This window comes from Antechinus flavipes, chromosome 4 (assembly GCF_016432865.1).
Source record: "Antechinus flavipes isolate AdamAnt ecotype Samford, QLD, Australia chromosome 4, AdamAnt_v2, whole genome shotgun sequence".
NCBI classification, from domain to species: Eukaryota; Metazoa; Chordata; class Mammalia; order Dasyuromorphia; family Dasyuridae; genus Antechinus; species Antechinus flavipes.
Window position 1 is genome coordinate 28,480,906 of NC_067401.1, and position 20,612 is coordinate 28,501,517.

General features: G+C 44.8%; 1 protein-coding gene across 2 annotated transcripts in view; it reads right to left on the reverse strand.

Moving 5' to 3' along the window:
- Window positions 1–5,557: 5,557 nt before the first annotated feature.
- The window catches only part of CPD (carboxypeptidase D), a 62,870-nt gene continuing 47,815 nt past the window's right edge, over window positions 5,558–20,612 (reverse strand). For both annotated transcript variants that reach the window (XM_051992235.1, XM_051992234.1), the window contains exons 13-21: window positions 20,113–20,308; window positions 19,091–19,226; window positions 17,171–17,302; window positions 15,835–15,930; window positions 14,400–14,464; window positions 12,643–12,774; window positions 11,664–11,849; window positions 10,692–10,791; window positions 5,558–9,833 (exon numbers count right to left, since the gene is read on the reverse strand). In XM_051992235.1, coding sequence (XP_051848195.1) covers window positions 9,607–9,833; window positions 10,692–10,791; window positions 11,664–11,849; window positions 12,643–12,774; window positions 14,400–14,464; window positions 15,835–15,930; window positions 17,171–17,302; window positions 19,091–19,226; window positions 20,113–20,308 — 1,270 coding nt within the window. In that variant the 3' untranslated portion in view covers window positions 5,558–9,606. The remainder of the gene's footprint in view (window positions 9,834–10,691; window positions 10,792–11,663; window positions 11,850–12,642; window positions 12,775–14,399; window positions 14,465–15,834; window positions 15,931–17,170; window positions 17,303–19,090; window positions 19,227–20,112; window positions 20,309–20,612) is intronic.

Consider the following 20,612-nt stretch of genomic DNA (forward strand, 5'->3'; position numbering starts at 1 on the left):
CATCGGCTCAGCCCCGCTCGACCGCGCCGGGGCTGATGGGATAGGCGAGCCTCCGAAGGGATCGCCACCTCGCGGTGGGATGTGGGATCTGCAGCCCGCGAACCGGGAAAGCCCTTTGGACTGTAATTTGCACTTTGGATCCAGGGAAGCCTCGGACTGTGAGCCCCAGACACCTCCTCGCCCCTGCCATTCTCCAAACCGTTTTCCCCGGAGCTCAGGTCCTTTAGCGCAGATCTAGTCATTAGGAGGAGGAGTACCGGAACTGGAATCAGGAAGCTCTAGTTTTGACTCCTTCCTCCTGCGTGACCCTGAGCAAGTCACCAGCCCTGAAAGAAAAAAAAAAAAAAGCCACCGGCCGTCCAGCTCTAAATGTCTGATCTCATGAACGCTGCCTTCAGAACGGGACCCTGATGCATTGTGGGTGGGCTTGTGAAATGACCGCGCCATTCCGAGAGCAGTCTGGCACTGTGCCCAAAGGGCTATCGAAGTGTGCGTGCCCTTTGACCCACCACTGTCTCTACTGGGCTTGTACCCCAAAGGGGTCTGGAAGGGGGGAACTGGACCCGTATGTGCCGAAATGGTTGTGGCGGCCAGAACCCGGAAGCTGAGGGGCTGCCGCGCAGTGGAGGATGGCTGAGTGAATAGGGGCGTATGGGTGTTAGGGAATATTCTTGTTCTGCTAACAGGATGAACAGGCCAAGTTTAGAAAAGGCTGGAAAGATTTACAGGAACTGAGTGAAGCAAACAGAACCAGGGAAACTGTGCAGCAACAACAGGATTGTGCGATGATCGGCTATGATTTCTTGGTTCTTTTCAGCGACTCAGTGACCCAAGGCAGTGCCAATAAATTTGGATGGAGAACTTAAATGAGAACCAAATGCCCTGTGGAGACGGATGTGGATCAATGTCTACTATTTTCACCGTTTTTTTTCCCTCCTGGTTTTTCCCTTTTGTTCTGATTTTTCTTTCCCAACATGATTCATATGAAAATGAGGAGGGGAGCCCCGAAACTCCTTTTTCTCTCTGACTTTGGGGGGAACGTTAACTCTCCCCTGAGAGACCCGCCCCAGGGAATCAAGATAAAGTGGTTTCATTCTGTTCTCTGGGTGGGACTAGTTGAGTCCAGGACAGCTCCTACTTAGCCTGAGCTGGAGATTTCTATCCAACTCTATTGAGTTGGAAATTAGCCCAGAGACACTCATTCAATTCCAAGATTCTCTATTCTGATTCCAACTCAAACTGCTCCCAGCCCCCACCAAGAGCTGCCCCCAGCTTCTAGCCATAAAAAGGGGCAGCTGGGCTCAATCATTGGCAGGAGAGGATCTCAAAGCAGGAATCATGCCAGGCCAAGGGACTTCCCTTGGCACAGCTACCTGTGAGGGACTGCCCGCTGAAAGACATTCTCTTTCAGCGTTACTCCCTCTTTATCTCTCTCTCCTATTTCCCTAACAGAACTATGCCCTCTTTACCTTCCTGCCGGGATTTCTCTGCTAGGATAGGATTTTTCTGCTAAAAACTTTATATCGCTCTGTCAGGACCTTGCCCCCAAGGAATTCAGTCTTTCTAGAAAAGGCTGACTCCCCAATGTCAGGTTTGTAGATTCATTTATGAAGGACCTGCGCAGCCAGGAGTTCCCACAACTCCTTGCCCTGCACTGAACCTCATCATTTGGCTCCTTGACCGGGAATCAAGGAGAGCAGAACCTCATCAAGAATATGTAATAAATAAATAAATAAATGAAATGAAATGAATGTACAACCTAAGTATAACCTTGAAAAATTTTCTTTTAAAAAAATCTGCCTTCAGAACCCAGGTGACCTATCTCTGATACTTGCTAGTTTTGAGACCCTTCGGGGGATGCCTCTTTGTTAGCCCTCCATAACTAGGGCCATAAGTTACAGAAAAGATGCTACCTGTATCAGTAAAGGCCGTTCCCAATCCCTGTCCTTATGTTGTTTTCTCTAAGGAAAGATCTGTGACTTTCTTGACCTGTCAAGTCCTATAGTTCAGAATCTTTCTACCCTAAGTGTCCAAGACAGAGATGCGAGTGGACCCCAACCCATTCCTCTTTCTACCTTTGAGAAGGGTGGGCCACCTGGCCTGGGGAAATTCCTAAAAATTATCCCCACCTTCCTACCTGGTTCCCACAGGAATCTCCCACCTCCAATTAATCTGGGAATCACCTTGGTCTGGGAAATAAGCATCACCCTTTATTGATGTGAAAATTAGCCCCTAATCGCTGCCTCGCCCCAAACCATAGAAATCTAATAAAAGACAAGATTCTATACCCAAACCTTGGCTAATTCCTATCAGGAACTGGCCGACTGGGTAGCTTCTCAATGTGAAAAAACTTTTTTTTTTTTTTTGTGCCCAAAACCTTGTTTGCAGATCAGGACTGTTCTTTCACAAAAATCTGTGACACCAACTTGGGAACCCCATTGCTGCTAGGGTATCTCTCACCTCTCAACACCTTGATACCTTGACATACCAGAGTAATGACTACACTCAGGGAATTCCTCCCACAAACACACGTTGATGTCCCCTTGAACATCCTGGTTTCCAAGTTTATCAATTACCTAAATTCCCAAGATCTACCTTTTCCCCCTACCTCTACCATATGCAAGAATGGCCATGCCCTTGCTCTGTCTCTGTAACTGCGGGCATACACCAGGTATTTAATAAATGTTTGTTGAATTTTCCAGAATGCTGAAATTCCCTTGACCATAACTTAGCCCTGAATCTCTCGCTTTCTGTCTTGCTTTTCATAAACCTTTTCTTTATCTTCATGGCCGGTCTCCTAAAAGTTTACTTCCTCCCTGTTCTCCCCATCTCCCATGACAGCTCTTCTTGTCCTTTTCTCCTTTCAACAATGTTAACCCAATGATTGACCAGCCCAACCACACCCTATTAATAATTCTTGAATTCTTTGTTCCCTTATTACCTCCCTCATCTTCACCATTTCTTCTGTACTTTTGAGCCATCCTGAAGAAAGGGATAGTCATGCTGAATGCTTCACTGCAAATTTTATCTCATTTTAATTGAGCCCTCACTGCCACATGAGTGTCATTTTATTCTTGCCTATTACTCCCCCAACTATTCTCTTCTCTTCTCCTCTAACTTCCTACATCATCTCCTTCTCCATCCCCATCAATAGCAAAGGACCTTGACTCCCACTTTTAAAAGTGTGTTTGAAGGGGAAGGCGTTCCCTGGAACAAGCTTGGAGTCGAAGCAAGCTCCCTTGGGTTAGCCACATGTGCTGAACTTGTAACTTTAGTATGACGCATTAGATCTTTGGGCCACATGATCATGGTAAAAGGTCACTAAGCCAGGGAGAGAGAGATGACTTGTTCTCTTCTTGCTGTTACTAGAATGTATGGTGGGGAACACTATCCCTCCATCTTGCTCCCCCACCTCTTTCTTTTTTCTCCTCCCTCCTTTCCCACGCTTCTCTCCACCAGTTTGTCTATCTTTTCCTCTATCCTTCTGTCTCTCCCTCTCCCTCTCTTCCCTCCTCTGTCTCTGTCTGTCTGTCTGGGACTTCTAGTAGGGCTGGAGAAAGAGCAGTGGAGAAATGGGGAATAAAAGCACCTTTCCACCACTTGACAGTGAATGTGACAGCCAATCCCTGAGTTACTCAGTGCTTAATCCTGGAGTCTCTGGCTTCTCTTTGTGTTTTTCTGAGTTTCGATGACCAAACAGTAATCCAAACATCCGTGATAGAAATTTCTACTCTGGGAGGCAACCTCATGAGTTTAAGAGATTGGGGGCTCCACTCTCCTTAGACATCCATGTTTCAAAGTTTTCTTTCTTAGGAAAAAGTCTACCTAAGCTCTTTGACTGCTACCATCATGTTATTTAATTCTATCCCACTTGTCCCATTAATCATCCCATTAATCCATCTTCTCTATCCCTTTTCACATAAAACTCCTCATCGTCCTCTTTCTTCTTGACAGAAAACCCAGTCTGTTTCCATGCTGATTGGTTCTATGCATGTATGATAACCTACCCCCTACTAGCTTGCCCCTTTTAGACTGCTTTAAAAAAAAATTTGAAAAAACAGTAAGAAAAAAAGAAAAACAAAACAAAATAAAGCAAAACGAGAGAACACTGTCATGTGCCCAGCAGTACATCAAGGAGGATGATTCACCAAATCAAAAATGGTGTGTGTGTGTATACACACATACATACGTACACAAACATCTTTCCTATCCTTGCTGTCTCTCTGCTTTAATTCTACTCCATAACTTGCCTTATTTAAGCTTCCCCACCGGAGAATCCCTCTCTTGCCTTCTTCCCACACCCTTTACTTCCCTGTAGACTGCCTTAAGTGGAATTCATGGAGATTCAAGGAGCTTCAGACATAGGACAATGAGTGGAAGCTTCCGAGGTGGCACCCCGACTTCTGTAGTCTAAATAATATTGCTCAGTAATGAGCCATTTGGAGGTCAAAAGAGCTGGTCACCTACTGCCAAATGGCATGGAGTGAAACTGGCACGTGGAAAAGTCTTACAGATGAATTTGGGAACGCTTGCAACAATAAGCCGCTGATTTATTTTAAATACGTTCTAGACACGATCATTTGTTGTCATTGTCACATCCAAGTCTTCATGACCTCATTTGGGGTTTTCTGGGCAAAGCTACTGGATTGGTTTGCCATTTCCTTCTGTAGCTCACTTTATACATGAGACAATTTAGGTAAATAGAGTTAAATGGCCTGCCCAGGATCACACAGGTAGGATGTGTCTAAGGCTGGATTTGAACTCAAGAAAATGAGTTTTCCTGACCGCAGTTCCAGCACTATATCCACTACACCACATAGTTACCCCAGACAGGATCATAAGAGCGCAGGTAAATATCGTTTACACAATATTTAAAGTATCCTGTTCTCCCTATTTTCTACTCCCAAGGTAATGTTGCCACAACATGACACCACAGCCCTCTAGATCTAACAGGATATATGACGGAGACCTAGAGTGGGCTTTACAAAGACCTGACAAAATACAGGTAACACAAACTGCACCCACACCCACATCCCACCACATAAATACATATTTCTACATTCTCACAATACATACGGGGGGGGGGGAGGGGAAGAGAGGAGACAGAGACAGAGATAGACATAACTCATCCCTTTCCCTGACTGCATACTCTGCTCCCTCAGGTGCTGCACTCGGACAGAGCTGATGCTTCATTAAAATTAGTCTGATATGTTTCAGGAAAAAACCTTGCAGGCCTTTAAATTATGACTCTTTTTTTTGTAGTCATGGTTCTAGTTATTTTTGGGGGGTGACCAGACATGGGCGATTTCAATGTCACACCTCCCCACCATCACACACATACAACTCCCCCTCTCACTACTGTGTCTACATCTGCTCCACAATTTATAGTCTTAGCAAGCTGACTGCGGCTCTGGAAGTTTGAATGGCTCAGGGTTCAGAAGTAGGATTTGAACTCGGGTTTTCCTGATCAAGTCAACCCCCTCTCCAGCTATAACACCTTCTTTTGTAATTTTCTTGTTAAAAGGATGATGAGACAAAACACAGAAAAAGACAGACATCATAAAATAACCTTTATGCAAGATTATTAGATCTGTTTACATGTTTAAAAAAAAAAAAAAAGAAAGGACCTCATTAACAGGTTTAGATTTCACATAAATTACAGATCGGCTCTTTAAAAAAAATACTATCATTCAGTTCCACATCAAGTCCTTTTAAACTTTTTTTTTTCTTTTTGAAGGCACAGTGCACGTGATACGCCCAAGCCTGAAGTGGTTGAGATGAGAGCGCAGAGCTGGGCACCTTTGTAGAAACAGCTACAATGACAAGTTTGTTCTGCAGAAACCAAGCACAGCATCGTTCTGGGGATATGGGGCTCGTGGGGGTTTGAATCCAAAGCCGAGGAGAAAAAGAAATACATTCATGCCAATGACCCAGAAGGACTAGAGTGGCCAAGAGGGAGGATAAGATGGTGCACTTGCCTCATGCTGCTGACTTAAGTTTGTCAATCACATATTTACACAATAATTGGAAACCAGCTGCCTCTAAGTGAATAGCAAACTTCAAACTGTTATTTCCAGCAAGATGGAAAATGGCCAAGCCAGCATTCTGAAATCCAGGCAATGGGCTAGTTATTGCTAGAGATGGGAAATGAGCATGAGAGAGAGGGTCCTGGGGCCTAGAGGACCCATCCATCCTAGCATCAATCAAAGACCCGAATCACCAAATCAAAGAGAGGCTCAACTACAATTAGAGGCCCAAAGATAAAAGGAGAACTTAATAAAAAAGAAGTCACTATGGATAAACAAATATCTAATTTTGGGTAAAGAACATTAAAGCAAAACTCTTAAGTTTCCGCTGCCTGGATGCTGCTGGTACAAGTATAATGGGGTTTCAAGAGAACCTTTTAACACGCAGCAGGGTCAAACATGGTGGTAAGAGCACATTCTGGTGGGAAAAGAGAAAACCAGGGGCCTTTAACACCAAGGTTAGGCTATCGGGACCAGCTCCAAACAGGCCTCTGTGGATCACCTGGGACTCTTGGTAACAGCCTAGGAACACAGAAGTTGAGGCACGACCTTTTATTCCTTTTTGTCAGGTCACAACCAATTTCATTTAGTGTACCTTTTTTTGGGCTGAGCTCTCCCATCGATCCCCCTTTGTCCCCATCCCAGCCAACATACCCGACAGATCGCATTTCCCATTTGGATCGAGGAGTCCCAGGCAGAATTCCTTTTACAGGAACAAGAATCCCACATTCATGCTGGTAACGTCACCACCCACCACTCATATTCTCTGGCAAAATCTAACCAGAGGACAGTGTCTTTCCTCTACCTGAGATTAATCAATCAGCTTACCTCCCTGGACTGAAGGACCCAATGAAAGCATTTTTACATAAAAGCAGACAATTTCACTGTACCTAATAGGTCAAATTGCCTTTTATTAAGGAACAGGGATACAAAACCGACTCTCCAGGCCTTGGGAGTCAAGGCACAAGTTGAATCTGCGCAACATTTTTCAATACTGTACACTTGTGGGTTTCCATGACTCCTCAGGAGATGTGAGACTCCTGGATAAAGCACAAAGAGGGGAGCTAATCCCCTCCTCTCTCTGGCCCTAGGATACAGGCAGCTGGGCCTAATATGGCTAGTTTGGTTCCACAGAGACATGAAAGAAGGCCGAGAACCCTTAGGGTTAGTAGTGACACATCCATGACACTCACAAGAATTGGGGGCACAAGCTAGGGACACTGAGGCTCTGCAGCACACTGGCAATTTTAGAAACTTCTCATTTTAAGACAGAAAGCCTCTACTTTTCCTACCTAATTCAAGACATAGAGCAAAATTTGGTTTTCTTTTTAAAAAAATAATGACCAAAAGAATTCCCACTCCCCTGTCTATGTTCAACATGTTTCCCAAAGACTGGAAGATGAAAATACAAGGTAAACTTCTAGAGGGCAGGTCTGGGTTGTCTTATTTTTTGTCTTTCTATCTCCAGAACCCAAAATAGCTCCTGGCCTAGCAGGTGCTTCATACACTCTTGGTGAATTCAACTTAAAAAATGTTTAAGTTTGAGGAAGAAATAGTGATTCTTAAGTCACCTTCTGACAGAAAGCATTAGTCTTTGGGAGTGAAGACTGAGGCACCTCTCATCTCAGGCCAATGATATTTCCCTTCCATCTGCACTGTCCCAAGTGGAACCCGCCACTCAAGTTAAAATGATGCTTCAAAAACTCAGTTCAAAAGTTTTGTTGTTGGTTACTCGATAAAGCACTTTGAAAACGCAGATGAAATGAAGTCTGGTACCCAAAGAAATGTTAAATTATTAATGGGGAAGGAATATAAACCAGGGAAATTATAATAACCATTACTTTGGCACCCATGAACTCCTCTTCCAGAAGGGCCTCCCAAGTCCAAGCCTGCCAGAAGAACAACTTAATTCTGAACCACCCGTTTAAAATTGACCCTCATCAGCTTAAATGGCACGATGGTGAATCCTACTTCGCAAGTCTATTTTTATGAGCTACTCTGGATGTATTCCATACCCGAGCCATGCTGAATGTTACTGGATGGCACTGAATAACTCAGAGGAAGGACTCTGGAATGTAGGACTTGATACATGGATGCTCAATACAATCAGAAGAGACAAGTTATTCTGAACCCTTGATCATTAGGACACAAAGGTTATCTGACATTCTCGTTATCACTTTACTGTGACTTGCACTTGTCAAATTCATGACCATGATATTCAACATGATAAAATTTTCTTCTGAATAACCCAACCATCTGTGGAGGAAACAACTTCATCCCCCAATACTGTTTCCTTGATGGGCAGTAGCCATATTTAAAGACTATGCTGCCCACAGGGTATCACATGGGTTAAATCAGAGAGCAGCTACTGAGGGAACTATTAGAAAGAGCCTTCTCCAAGGGCCCAAGTCTGTGACATCAGCCAAGCTCCACAAGGAAGAGGAGGAGGAGGAGGAGGAAGAAGAAAAGGAGGAGGGGGGACATTTTTGGCAGCTCACAGCATGATGCCGTCAATGCTGCTTGGGTTGAAGAATCATGTGGGTGGGTGCCGTGGGTTTAAACAGGGATTAAAAATGTGCAAAAAAGGCCCTTCCTCAATACTTCCAGATGCCATCAGCCACCAGGCTGGATAGACCATATGAAGTGACACAGCCAGCATAGTAGAGCCAAGGTCCTGGTTTAGGAAACATTCACAAGCCAAGCATCCTCCTGGTGGCGAGCCCAAGCTCGGCGGATGAATGCAGCAGAGCACCTGTGGCTTTCTTTTTAGCTAGGTTCAAGGCAGCCCAACGGAGTTATCCGTTGTTAAGCCTCCTCCTCCTCCTCCTCTCCTCAAAGTCTCATTAGGACCTTCTACTCTGAGGCCTTCTGGTTTCTCCCTGAAAGCCAGCATATCAAGCTTTGTGAAATCTAATGAGAGAGGTAGTAAAATCCCATTTTGGGGTTTAGCATGACTGCTCCCAATTAGTTTTAAGATAGAGAGAAAAGCCCCAGAAAGCCTTTTCCTTTTTCCACTTATAATTTAGCCTCCATTCCATGTAAATAATAAAAGGAAACTCCAGTTTTTTTTTTTTATGAACTAGAAGAAAAAAAATCCTCAGAAGGTTGAAAGAAACCTAGAGCTTTAAAGCTTCATACTTCTGCTGTTGACAGCTATCTCTGCAGTCCTGTTTCGGAGGGAGGGGGGGAGGAGGGAATCAGGGACTGTGTTAATAAGGGGCAGAAGCCAAAGCCACTAGCCAACACCTGCAATGCAAGGCAATTTTTACCAGTCAATTCGATGCTGCCATTAAACGAGCCAGACAGCTGGGTTTTGGTGGGGGAAAAAAAAAGGGAGGGGGGAATGTGTCTTGCCCCATCCTGATGCATAAATAAGAGATCCAAGAAAAAAAGGCAAAAAAAAAAAAGATGAGGGTGCATTGAAGAAGGACCAGGTCTTCTGTATTCATGGAGGTTACACATTTTTAAAGCAAGTTAACTTTCCTAACAGCTCTCCGAAGAAGCAGGGCAGACGCGGCCTGCAGGGGCACGGCCCCGCCCAGAAGCGGGGAGGCCCCTGCGCGGGGCGGCAGAGCACGGCTCAGTGCTTGCTGGAGTACAACGTCTCCTCTTCCGTGTCGGTTTCGTCCTGGAACTCGTGGCTCAGCAGCGACTTCTTGGAGCCTGTGGACATCAGCCGGATCTCGTCCTCATAGTCGTCGTGGTGCTGCCGGAGCCGGTGGAAGCCATCCTTGTGCCGGTTGGACTTGATGGAGCACACACACCAGATGATGCAGGCTGTCAACACCAGCGCCGACATGGTGGCACCTGCCGGGAGAAACGGCGCTGAAGCGTCCTCCCCGGCCGTGGCACCCAGGTCCCATTTCGAAGGGCTGCCCCTCACAGCCCCCAGGTGACCTCCCGAGCCTCAGGCCGCCCCTCACAGTGCGGTTCCAGACTGGACAGGCCATGCCCTCAATCTAGGCTACTTAACCTTCTTCTGTCCTGGACCCCCACCCCCACCCCAGCCTTGGCAGTCCGAAAAAGCACGTTTTTAAATCCAAATGGTAAAATGCACAGGATTAAAAGAAGTCAATCACAGGGGAAAATAGAGATCACAAAGAGACCCCCAAACCTGCGATTCAGATACCTTTTGGGAGCCACTGAGACCTTACTAGGCAGCCCATCCCCCGGGGCAGCTTCCCATCCCAAGGATGCTGTCTTGAGGAGATACAGGTTCACATGAGCACAGATGTGAACTGCAAAGGGCCTCGGGGCCAAGGGGGACATGGAGGAGGAAAGGGAAGCCCAGAAGTGAGTGACTTGACCAAGGTCACAGCCATCAAGTGTTTAGGCAAAACTGGAACTCAGGGCTGCTTGACACTAAGTCAGATGTCAAACTTTAGGGGCAGAAGACCTGAGTTCAAATTCAGCCTCAGACACATATTGAACAGGACTCTGGGCAAGTCCCTTAGCTCCTACCTGCCCTAGCCGCTCCCCTCCTAACAGGATTAGTGAGCAACCTTTGAGACACCTCAGAGAGCTCGGTGGGCAGTAAGGGCCGGACCCTTAGTGCCGCCCTCCAGAGGTCACTGCCGCCCAAATCTAGATGACATGGAATGGGGGTGTCGGGTCCAGGCGGAGGGTGCCCGCGGTCTGCCTGCAGACCTCAGACGAGCTCCTTACCTGCCACAGTCACCACGAGCTCCCTGGGCAAGCCAAAGATCCGGTTGTCCGTGTCAAACTCAATGATCACCGAACTGGCTGCATCGTGGTGCACGAAGACCTGGAAGACCAAAGTGCACGGGGTCAGGAAGAAGTCTGCTCTGACTTGAACGCGTGAAGAGCAGGAAGTGGAGCCCCTCTTTGGCTCGGGGCCTTCCCCACTAAGGCTGCCTTCCGTCCCTTCTGCATCTTTCACTGTGGATGGCTGACGCATCTGACAAGGAGGCAGAATGATCACAGCAAACTCACGGGAAGACACCGATCTGTCAGAGGGGATGGGCAGGCAGAGGCAGGATGACAGCTAACCCCTGCCATGGAAGCTGGGGAGGTCAGTATTTTTTCCCAATATAATGTAATGAAACCTTTCCCAAGACTGACTTGGGCTAGGGAATTAATATTATTAATTGGGCTAGGGACTCATATTATTGAAGTAGCTTCCTGATTGCCTATGGAAAAAAGCCCAAAGCTTGGGATATTATGCTTCTGATCAGGTACCCCAGCATGGCAAATGGGGAGGCCGGGGAGCTGCATCCAACTGACCAAAGGCCTATAACCAGCGGAAATCCTTTCTGTGCTATATAGGTCAGAAAATTCTCCTTTGAGTCAATATGAGGTGGCTCAAGACTGAACTGCTGGACTAGCTTGAGTCACAAGAAGATGGGATATGAATGAGAGAGGAGTTTTTATGCACAGAAGTTGAGTATTTGAGAATATTAATGTAACAGAATATATTCTTTCACCAGAAAGAATAGTAAATGTGAAGATTTTTTTTAAAAGAAGGGGAAGACTTTTGTGATGGTTTGAATCCCAGGTTTTTTATGATTTCTAAGGCAGTTTCCTCATCTATAAAATGAAAGGAATGGGACTAAATGAGCTCCCTTCAGCCTCTACATCTAGGATCCTCTGATTTTGTTCATTACTGAAGTCTCTTACCTGAGAATGCTGCTGCTGGTACCCATCGGCTATGGCGTTGATGTTATGGAAGCCGGGCGCTAACAGCACATGGAAATAGCCACCCTCTTTCGTGTGTACCTTGATGCCTTCATTGAGAACAATGATTGCTTTAGAGACTGGTTTTCCACTCTTGTCCCGGACAATTCCATGAACTCCCTTGTGAACCTGGAGAGAGAAAGTTGAGTCTGCTTTGGTTTGTTTTTGAAACCCAGACGCCTGATTTCAGAAAAGTCTGGAAAGACCTACACGAACTGATGCTGAGTAAAGTGAACAGAATCAAGAGAACATTGTATACAGTAACAAAATTATTTGATGATCAACTGTGATGGACTTGGTGATTTAAGGCAATTCCAATAGACTTGGGATGGAAAGAGCCATTCAAATCCAGAGCGAGAACTATGGAAACTGAATGTGGATCAAAGCATAGGATTTTCATCTTTATGGTTTTTTTTTTCCCCTTTCACGTATTTTTTTCCCCTCCCTTTTGGTCTGATTTTTCTTGTACAACATGACAAATAGGGAAATATGTTTAAAAAGATCGCACATAGTTAACCTATATCAGACTGCTTGCTGTCTTGGGGAAGGAGAAAAATTTGGAAATTAAAATTAAAAATTTTTTAAATTAAATTAAATTCAAAATTTAAATTAAAAACAAAATTAAAAGCTATCTTTATATGTATATAGAAAATAAAATACTATTGAGGTTAAAACCGAAATAAAAGTCATAATAAATACCTGAAAAAATTCAAAATCACTAATAAATCATCTAATTTTAATGGAAATTAAAACAAAAACTAACAAAAAAAGAAACTCAGGTCCCTTTTGCTAAAGACATATTATCATGTAGTCAGTTTGAAGAATTCAAAACAATATAAAGAGACTGATACAAACTGGGACAGAGCGAAGCAAACAGAGTCAAGGAATACATGCTGGGACTGGCATCTGGGGAAAGTCTCACCTCCACCAGCATGCTGAGAAGGGATTTCTTGTTCTCTGCCCACAAGGTAGGGAGTTGTCCAGCACTGGGGAAATAACAGCAGCTGGTATACACAGTGATCTCTGGACAATGGCCATAAGTGACACTATAATCCTGAAAAAGAAAGTCAAGATGTAAGCATCAAAAAAATTCAGCAAAAAGGATATTTTGTGATATAAGATCACAGCAAGATGTGATACAAATTAAAAAAAAAAAAACCACCAAAAAAGAGAATTCATAAGACCTTTCTGGGAACATAAAGTATCTTTTAGAAGGAGAAGCTTTCTCTGATAAGGGTCTCATTTCCAACACACATAAGGAACAGATCTAAATTTATAAGAAAAAGCGCCATTATCCCAACTGATAAATGGTCAAAGCATAAGAGCAGGTAGTTTTTTATGGAAGAAATGCAAGCCATTAATGGCTGTAAGAAAAATGATCTAAGTCACTACTAGAGAAATAAAATTAAAACACATCTAAGTAGAACTGTTCTACTTCATTTCTAAAAGATTAGCAAAAATGACAACCAAAAAAAGAGGTAAAAAAACGATGGCAGAAGCTAGAAGAGCTGCAGCAAAACAAGTATACTTGTTTATACGCTTATATGCTGTTGGTAGAGCCATGAATCATTGGTCCGACTCTTCTGGAAAGCAATTTGAAACTATGTCCAAAGTCACCAAACTGTGCATCAATCTGTTGTTCCATTGATATTACTATTGGTCAGTAAAAAGACAGCAAAGCAAAAGGAGATGGACTCATATGTATAAAAATATTCATAGAAGTAATAGCAAAGAACTGAAAACTAAAGGATGTGCCCATTAAGTGGGGAAAAGACTGAATAAATTATGGTACATAAATACAGTAGAATATTATTGCACCATAAGAAATGACTGGAGTGATGGCTTCAGAAAAACTTGGGAAGACTCGTGTGAACTGATACAGAATGGAGTGAGCAGAATCAGGAGGACAATTTAAATGATGACAAAAATACTGTGGAGACAATTCAGAATGATTGAGAACTCTGATGAATGCTGTGACCAAGGACACTGGAGAACTGATGAAACCTGCTGCACCCCCAGGGAACAGAACCAGCCTACAAATGCAGAGCAGAACGTACAGAACATTGGGCAATAGTGGAATTTGCATCGATGATGATGGAAATCTGTTACAAACATATTTTTCTTATTTTTCTAATGGGGGGTGGTAAGAGAAGAGGGGAAAAAAATAAAGGTTGTAAATTTTTAAAATAGCAATACAGCAACAACCACCACCCAAGTCTGAGGCTGCAGTGGATAGAAAGAAAGGATGCAGATTGGCAACACAGCCACAGCAACACTAATGGCCATGAAACACCAGGAACACATCATATGCCCAGTAACTGAGGAAATGGTCAAACATACTGGTATATGGCTGGAACAGATGACTGCATCATAAGAACAAAATTGGAAGGCTCTAGGAGAGAACTGCCTCTAGACAAATCCTGGCTGTGTGACTTGGTTCCTAAGACTCTTAGAAGCAGAGCAGGAGCCAACTCACTAGGAACCTCATAGACCAGTGAAACCCCTTCTTTCTAAGTCCCCAAAGTCACCCAGACTTTTAGTATCCAGGGTAGAAGGGAACAGATCATTTGTTGAAAAATCAATGTTTTAAAATTAAATTCATTGGTTAAAGAGACAGAGCAACAGAGAGAACCGGTCAGAGACAAAAAGAAACAGACAGAAGGGGGGAGGAGGGAGTACCTTCATGCTGCCCATGTGACCATGCCATTCTGCCCCGCGAATCACTCCTCCAGGAATATTCTCATCTGTAAAAGCATTCAGAAACACAAGACAGGGATATAGCAAGCACGCCAAGCTGCTGAAGCCCAGATGTCACGGGCTGGCTCAGCTACTGGCCAGCTACAATGTCACAATCAGAATCATAGCCTCTGAAGGGATGCTAATGAACAATGTGGCACAAGGGGTGGGAACATGGAGCCAGAGGAACTAGATTCAACCCCAACTATCTACATGTCTGCGAGACATTCCCCATTGCCTACTTTGGGCATCAGCCTGCTCATCTGGAAAATGAAGGGCTTTGGATGAGAACGGTCCTCTCCAGCTCTAGGCACAGGATCCTATGACCCATCTGGGACCCAGTTTCTATTTTTTGTAAAATAACCTCTAATGTCCCTTCCAGAACCAATAATTCTATGATCTTAGAAAGTAAAGCTAGTTTAGCCTGCTAACACAAGCCCTGAAATCAACAAATTCAGTTGAGATCAAGAATTAAAGGGGTTCACAAATGTATATTACTACTAAGATATACCCTCTTGTGGGTAGTTATTTTATATATTTTGTTTTAACCAATATTTACTATTTATAATTTCCTATTATATTTATTTACTGTTTATAATTTTATCATTATAATAATAAATTCATATTCCATGTCATATAGAATAAATGTCTTAAATATAATGTACAAATTATAAATTTTATGTTTTTATATGATTATGTTTACTACTTATAGTTTAATGAATTAATGCTCTGTGGTTTCTAGCAACTAAAGGAAGCAGCGTATGCTCTAAATTCTGGTGTCTTGGGGCAACGTTCTAGTTGTCCCACCCTAGTTCTAGCTCTACCATCCAGGGTTACAGGATTTAGCCTGGTGGTAGTTGATAGGCAGTGTTGCATAATGAAGAGAGTACAGGCCTGGTAATTTGGTTCTTGGCTTTATGACCTTGGTTAAGTAACTTAAATTCAAGTTTCCTCATCTATAAAATCAGGGGGTTGGAATCAATGAGTTCTAACATCCTTTTTAGCTTTAAACCTATAATCCTTAATGCAGGAAGGTTGGAAGATATGATAATCTATTTCCTTTACATGATCCCACCAAAGGTGGGACAACCAAAGGGGGATTTAGGCTGCCCCTGGTGAGCCACTACAGCAGGGAGCACTAACTGCCAGAGGAGGAGCGATGTGTCCAGCTGCTCTCCAAAGCTCAAAGTCTGGACATTCAGACTCCGTCACCTGGTCAATCCCTTTGGGGGCGGGCAGGCAGGCACAGAGGGGTCCTTCTGGCTGAGGCCCAAATGCCCCAGTGGAGGAACTCTCCACATGGTTAAGTTTTATAACATTATAAAAACCAAGAAGCCGATAGAATGAGGGAGGAACCCTGAGCCCCATCAACACGTACCCGATTTATTTGGGCAGCTGGGTTGTCCCATGTGCATGGACGGGTGATTGTTGGCATAGAGAGATGCCAGGTGCCTCAGAGTCTCTTTGTTTTCCACTATAAAAAGAAAAGTTCCCGAGTCAGTGGAGGGTCCCTAGAGAAATGGCTTTGAATCTCCAACTTCCATCACCAGAGAAGAAATTAGCTCACTTCTCCCTCTGAAATTCAGGTCTGTCTCATGACTTAATCAGATAAATGCTAATTAAGCATCTCTGCATGCAGACATAAAACTAGCTCATTCAGCCAGGGGCTGATCACAAAATTCACCAAAGCTGGTGGAATACAAAGTTCTCCCAGGACAACAGGCCAACACTGGGCTCACAGGCTGGTTACCAGTTTCCTACAGACAGGATCTGGAGAACGGGTGGTATGTGGGAGAGAACAGAGCCAGTCCCAAGGCCCGGGCCCGCCAGTCCTAGTTTGCTCCCTTCCTTTACAAGCCCCTGCCCAGATCCGGATGCCCTCCTGGAGATTGGATACTCAGTCCCAGCAGCGAGGGCCTTCCTTCTTCCCTCTCCTCTAGCTTCTGGAAGATGGGCCAAGATGGGAGGGGCTGTTCCCTCAGCACAGCTGATCCCTCCCCTGGGCTGCTAAGGGAGCACTTAGGCTTCCGAGTTTGTTACCCAAGTGGCAAAACTGTCAGCTTGCTGAGTGCCTGAATGACCTAAAAAGGGAAGAGCTATAAGGGATGCTACCTGTAAGGTCCCTCAACCTTACAAGTGCAGGATGGTCAAGGCAGTCAGAAAGCCATCTTGGTACCTTAGTGGACCACAAACCTGATGCAATATGATAGAACAGTCTCGAAGGGTCATTTGATCTTGGAGCATACCAAGGGTTTCCAGAACTACTTTCTGTCCTCTGCCCTACTCAGAGAACATTTGGAAGGCTCTGAACATGGCTAAGAAGGCTGAGGTGTGGACGGCCAAGGAGACTAAGAGCCGTGAGCTCAAGCCATATAAAGAGCAATGAAAGGAACTGGAGAAGACAAGGGGTGGGAGGCATGGGAAAGGCTGTCCTGGGGAAGAAAGCAGTAACAGAGGAAAGTCTGAGACAAGCACAAGCTCGTGCCGCCCTGGCAGGCCCTGGGGCTTCCTGTCCCATGGGAGGCCTCTGAGCAGGGGCCATAAGGCTGTTTGTCCGGAGTTCTGCCCAAGGTCACTCTTGTTCCAAGTGCCAGTGATACCGGAGAGCTTCCAAGGCCTTTGGCTATGAACTTAACCTTGACTCAGACCACTGGGGAAGGCCGCCCACCCCCAGTCCTGATGAGGTCGTGTCCCAAGAGCGAAGTCACGGATACCTGTCTGCACGGGCTTGTCATAGGGGTAGGTGACCAGCACAGAGCCCCCGTCCAGAGCGACAGACAAACTGAAGTCCTGCTTCTGGATCAAGTTTTCAATGATGGCTTTGGTCTCAGGCTGGGAGGCATTGCCTGCGAGAAAAAGGGCCAAGCATAAGCTGCCAACTCTGAGCAGAATGAACGCTTATTCATTCCTTCCACAAGCACTATCTGCCAGGCGTCACTCCAGGCCATTAATACATAACCGAAGATGCTTGCCCTCCCAGAGCTTATATTCTATCAGGGAAAATAACACATACACAAAAAGGTAAAACAGAAAACAAAGTACAAGTGATTGTACTGAGGGGATCCGGGAAGATCTTAGGCAGGACATGAGGTCGAAGCTAAGCCCTGAAGCTAGGGATTCTAAGAGGCGGGGAGAAAGAGTCAATGCAAAAGCTTGGAGGTGGGAGATGCTCCAGAGAAATGGAAAAACTAGGGCAATAATCTGGCTAGAACACAAAAGAACATGTGGGGGGAATGTGTGATAAGCTTGGAAATGTGGGATGCTAATTGAATTGGGTAATCCCCATGACTGTTAACTCCTGCTAAAAGGGAGGCTGAGGAGAAAGACTGATTGAGTTAGGGAGTTCTGAGCAGCAGGAGGCCTAAAGGTGACTGGATATTGAGGAGAGCACCAAAGTAATGACCCCTGGGAGCAGGGGAGCAGCTCAGGTGGTAAATGGAGCAAACCAAAACATCCATGTGGATCAGCAGTGAAGAGGAAGGAGGAAGGAAAGAGGGAGGAAGGGAGGGAGGAAAGGAAGAAAGGGATGGAAGGATATTAGAAGAGAGGGAGGATAGGAAGGAGGGAAGGAAGGAGAGAAGGGAGGGAGGAAGAAACGGGGAGAGAGGGAAGGAGAGAAGGAAGGAAGAAAGGAAAGAAGGAAGAAGGGTGAAAGGAGGGAGGGAAGAAGGAAGGTAAGAAGGAAGAAGGGAGGAAGGGAAGAAGGAAGGGAAGGAGGAAAGGAGAAAGGGATATTAGGATGGAAGAAGAAAGGGATAAAGGGAAGGAAGAAAAGAAGTAGGGAGGAAGAAAAGGGGGAGGGAGGGTAGGAAAGAAAGAAAAGGAGAGAAGAGAGGAGGAAGGGAGAAAAAAATGGAAAGGAGGGATGGAAGAGGGAGGTGGGGAAGGAAGCAGGGAGGGAGAAAAGGAAGGGAGGGCAGAAGCCGAGAATGAAGGAGGAAGGAGTGAGAAAGAACAAAGAAAGGAGAAAAAAGGAAAGAGGAGAAAGGGAGGAAGAGAGGAATGGAAGAAAGAGAAGGAGGAAAAGATGAGAAAGTGTGAAGAATGACACTTTTTTTTTGGACATAGTCAAAATGGGCATTGGATTTGTTTGATTTCCTTGCTTTCTAAATGAGGGATGAGAGGACATATGAGGGAAAGAAAATGAGTTTTCATTAGAAAAAAATTTTTAAAGTGGTATCAGAAGGTCTAGGTTCAAATTCGAATTCTGCCTGTGTGTCCTCAAGCTATTAACTCTTTGGCTTCCATAAATGTTAAAACGAGGCAAACTCCCTTTACAGAAGGTGCCTCCTATCTCTTACACATCTTAGGAACCTCTCAGTCTCAGTGATCTCATCTGTAAAATGAGAATGATCCTCTCTGCAGTATCCATCCCAGAAGGCTGCTGTATTCCTAACCTTTGAAGTGCTACATGAGCACCATTATAATTTCTCATTATTACTAAATAGCTTAGGGTTTACACTATAACTTTCTTCTCAGGAAAGCAAGAATTTTGGCAAAAACTGGCTGCAAACCTGCCCACAGGAAGCTGAGTCTAAGCCTCCCCCCTAAGAGTGTTCACAGGCCCCCAGAAAAGAAGGGAGAGCACTGCGTGAGGTCCCCAGGTGTCGGACGCCCTGTAAGCCAGCTCTTACTGGTGAAGTCTGTGTCCAGGTCTTTGCCATGAGCGTTCATGCGCCCTGTCTTGGAGGTGCAAGCCTTCTCCTGCGCTCTCTCCCGTCCATCTGGATTTAGAGAAGGCACAATCACAATTCTAGTCCTGTCAATCAACTAAAACACAAACAAACACCAGTGAATGCATCAGTTCTCATGGCCAGCACCCCAACCCTCATCCTTCCCACAGAAAAGGTGGCTCTAGGCTAGATGCAAGAGAGTGAGACCAAGATTTCTTCTGGGTTCAAATAGGATTTCCTTAATTCTTTTTTGTTTATTTAACTGATGGAGGAAGTGTGAACAGTTTAAAGGGCCTTGGTCAAGTCAGAGGTCCTGGGTTCACTACCTGCCTCTGACGTTTACTGCCTGGGTGATCTTATGCAAATCATTTCACCTTCCTGGGCCTCAGTTTCCCCATCTGTAAAATAAGGTAGAGTCCAGGATGCCCTTTTCAGCCCTAAGTCTCTCAGGTTATTTTGTATATATGTGTCCTGCAGCATGGACTTTAGTCTGCCCAGACTCAGAGCTCAACACAGTACAAAGGAAGCACCCCAAAACCCGCGTGAGCATTTTACACACACACACACACACACACACACCCTCTTCATCATTTCTAAGCTGCAGAATGAGCTCAAAAGTCATGGTCTACAGTGTGTGTCCCCAAAACTTTAGGGACATGTTCAGGCATCAAAGCTTAGGTGATTAAAGCTATTAAAGCTTAAGACCACACTAAGATACAAAACATTTAAAATGTACTAAATATAATTTATGATCACTGGCATCACTGGCTTGACCTCAAAGGACATCTGTAATCCAAACCTTGACTTTACAGATGGATAAACTAAGACCAGAGCATTTAAGTGACTTAGGATCCTAATTCTAGATCTGGAAGGATTCTCAGAGACCCTCTGGTCCAATCTCTTTCTTTTTATGGATGAGGAAGCTGACTTGACCTGTCCCCCCTTCTCACTCCAGCAAGGAAACACAAAGAGTCCATTCTTACCTTGGTAACAGCTGGGTTCCTCTTGTAGTTGAGGCAGAGGAATTCTGCCAGGGCCAGGAGCAGCTCTGTCCCAACAGGGGCATTCCCATGGATTCCGGCCACAAATCGGATCTTGGGTTCCTCAGGTTCAGACATATTAGGCTTATTGGAGATTTCAAGGGACCAGATCTGACGGAATTCAGCGCTCTGACCCAAACTTTCAAAAGTCAGAAGAAAAAAAAAGTCAATCACTGTTCTTTACTTTGACTGAATTACTTCCAACAAAAGAAAGCCCTCAGAAATTCATTCAGAATCACAATACTTCATCAGCAGATGCAAAAAAAAAAAAAAGTAATTTCTCTTTCTCTTACTATCCAAGTAAAACCACACCATCCTAGAATGAAACTGTCTGACTATATAGAATCGAACCCAAGAGACAGGAAGCTTTCTGAGGGCAAGGATCACTTCATTTCTGTCCTGTTCTCTCTGGCGCTATCCATGGTGCTCTGACTTCACTGGCA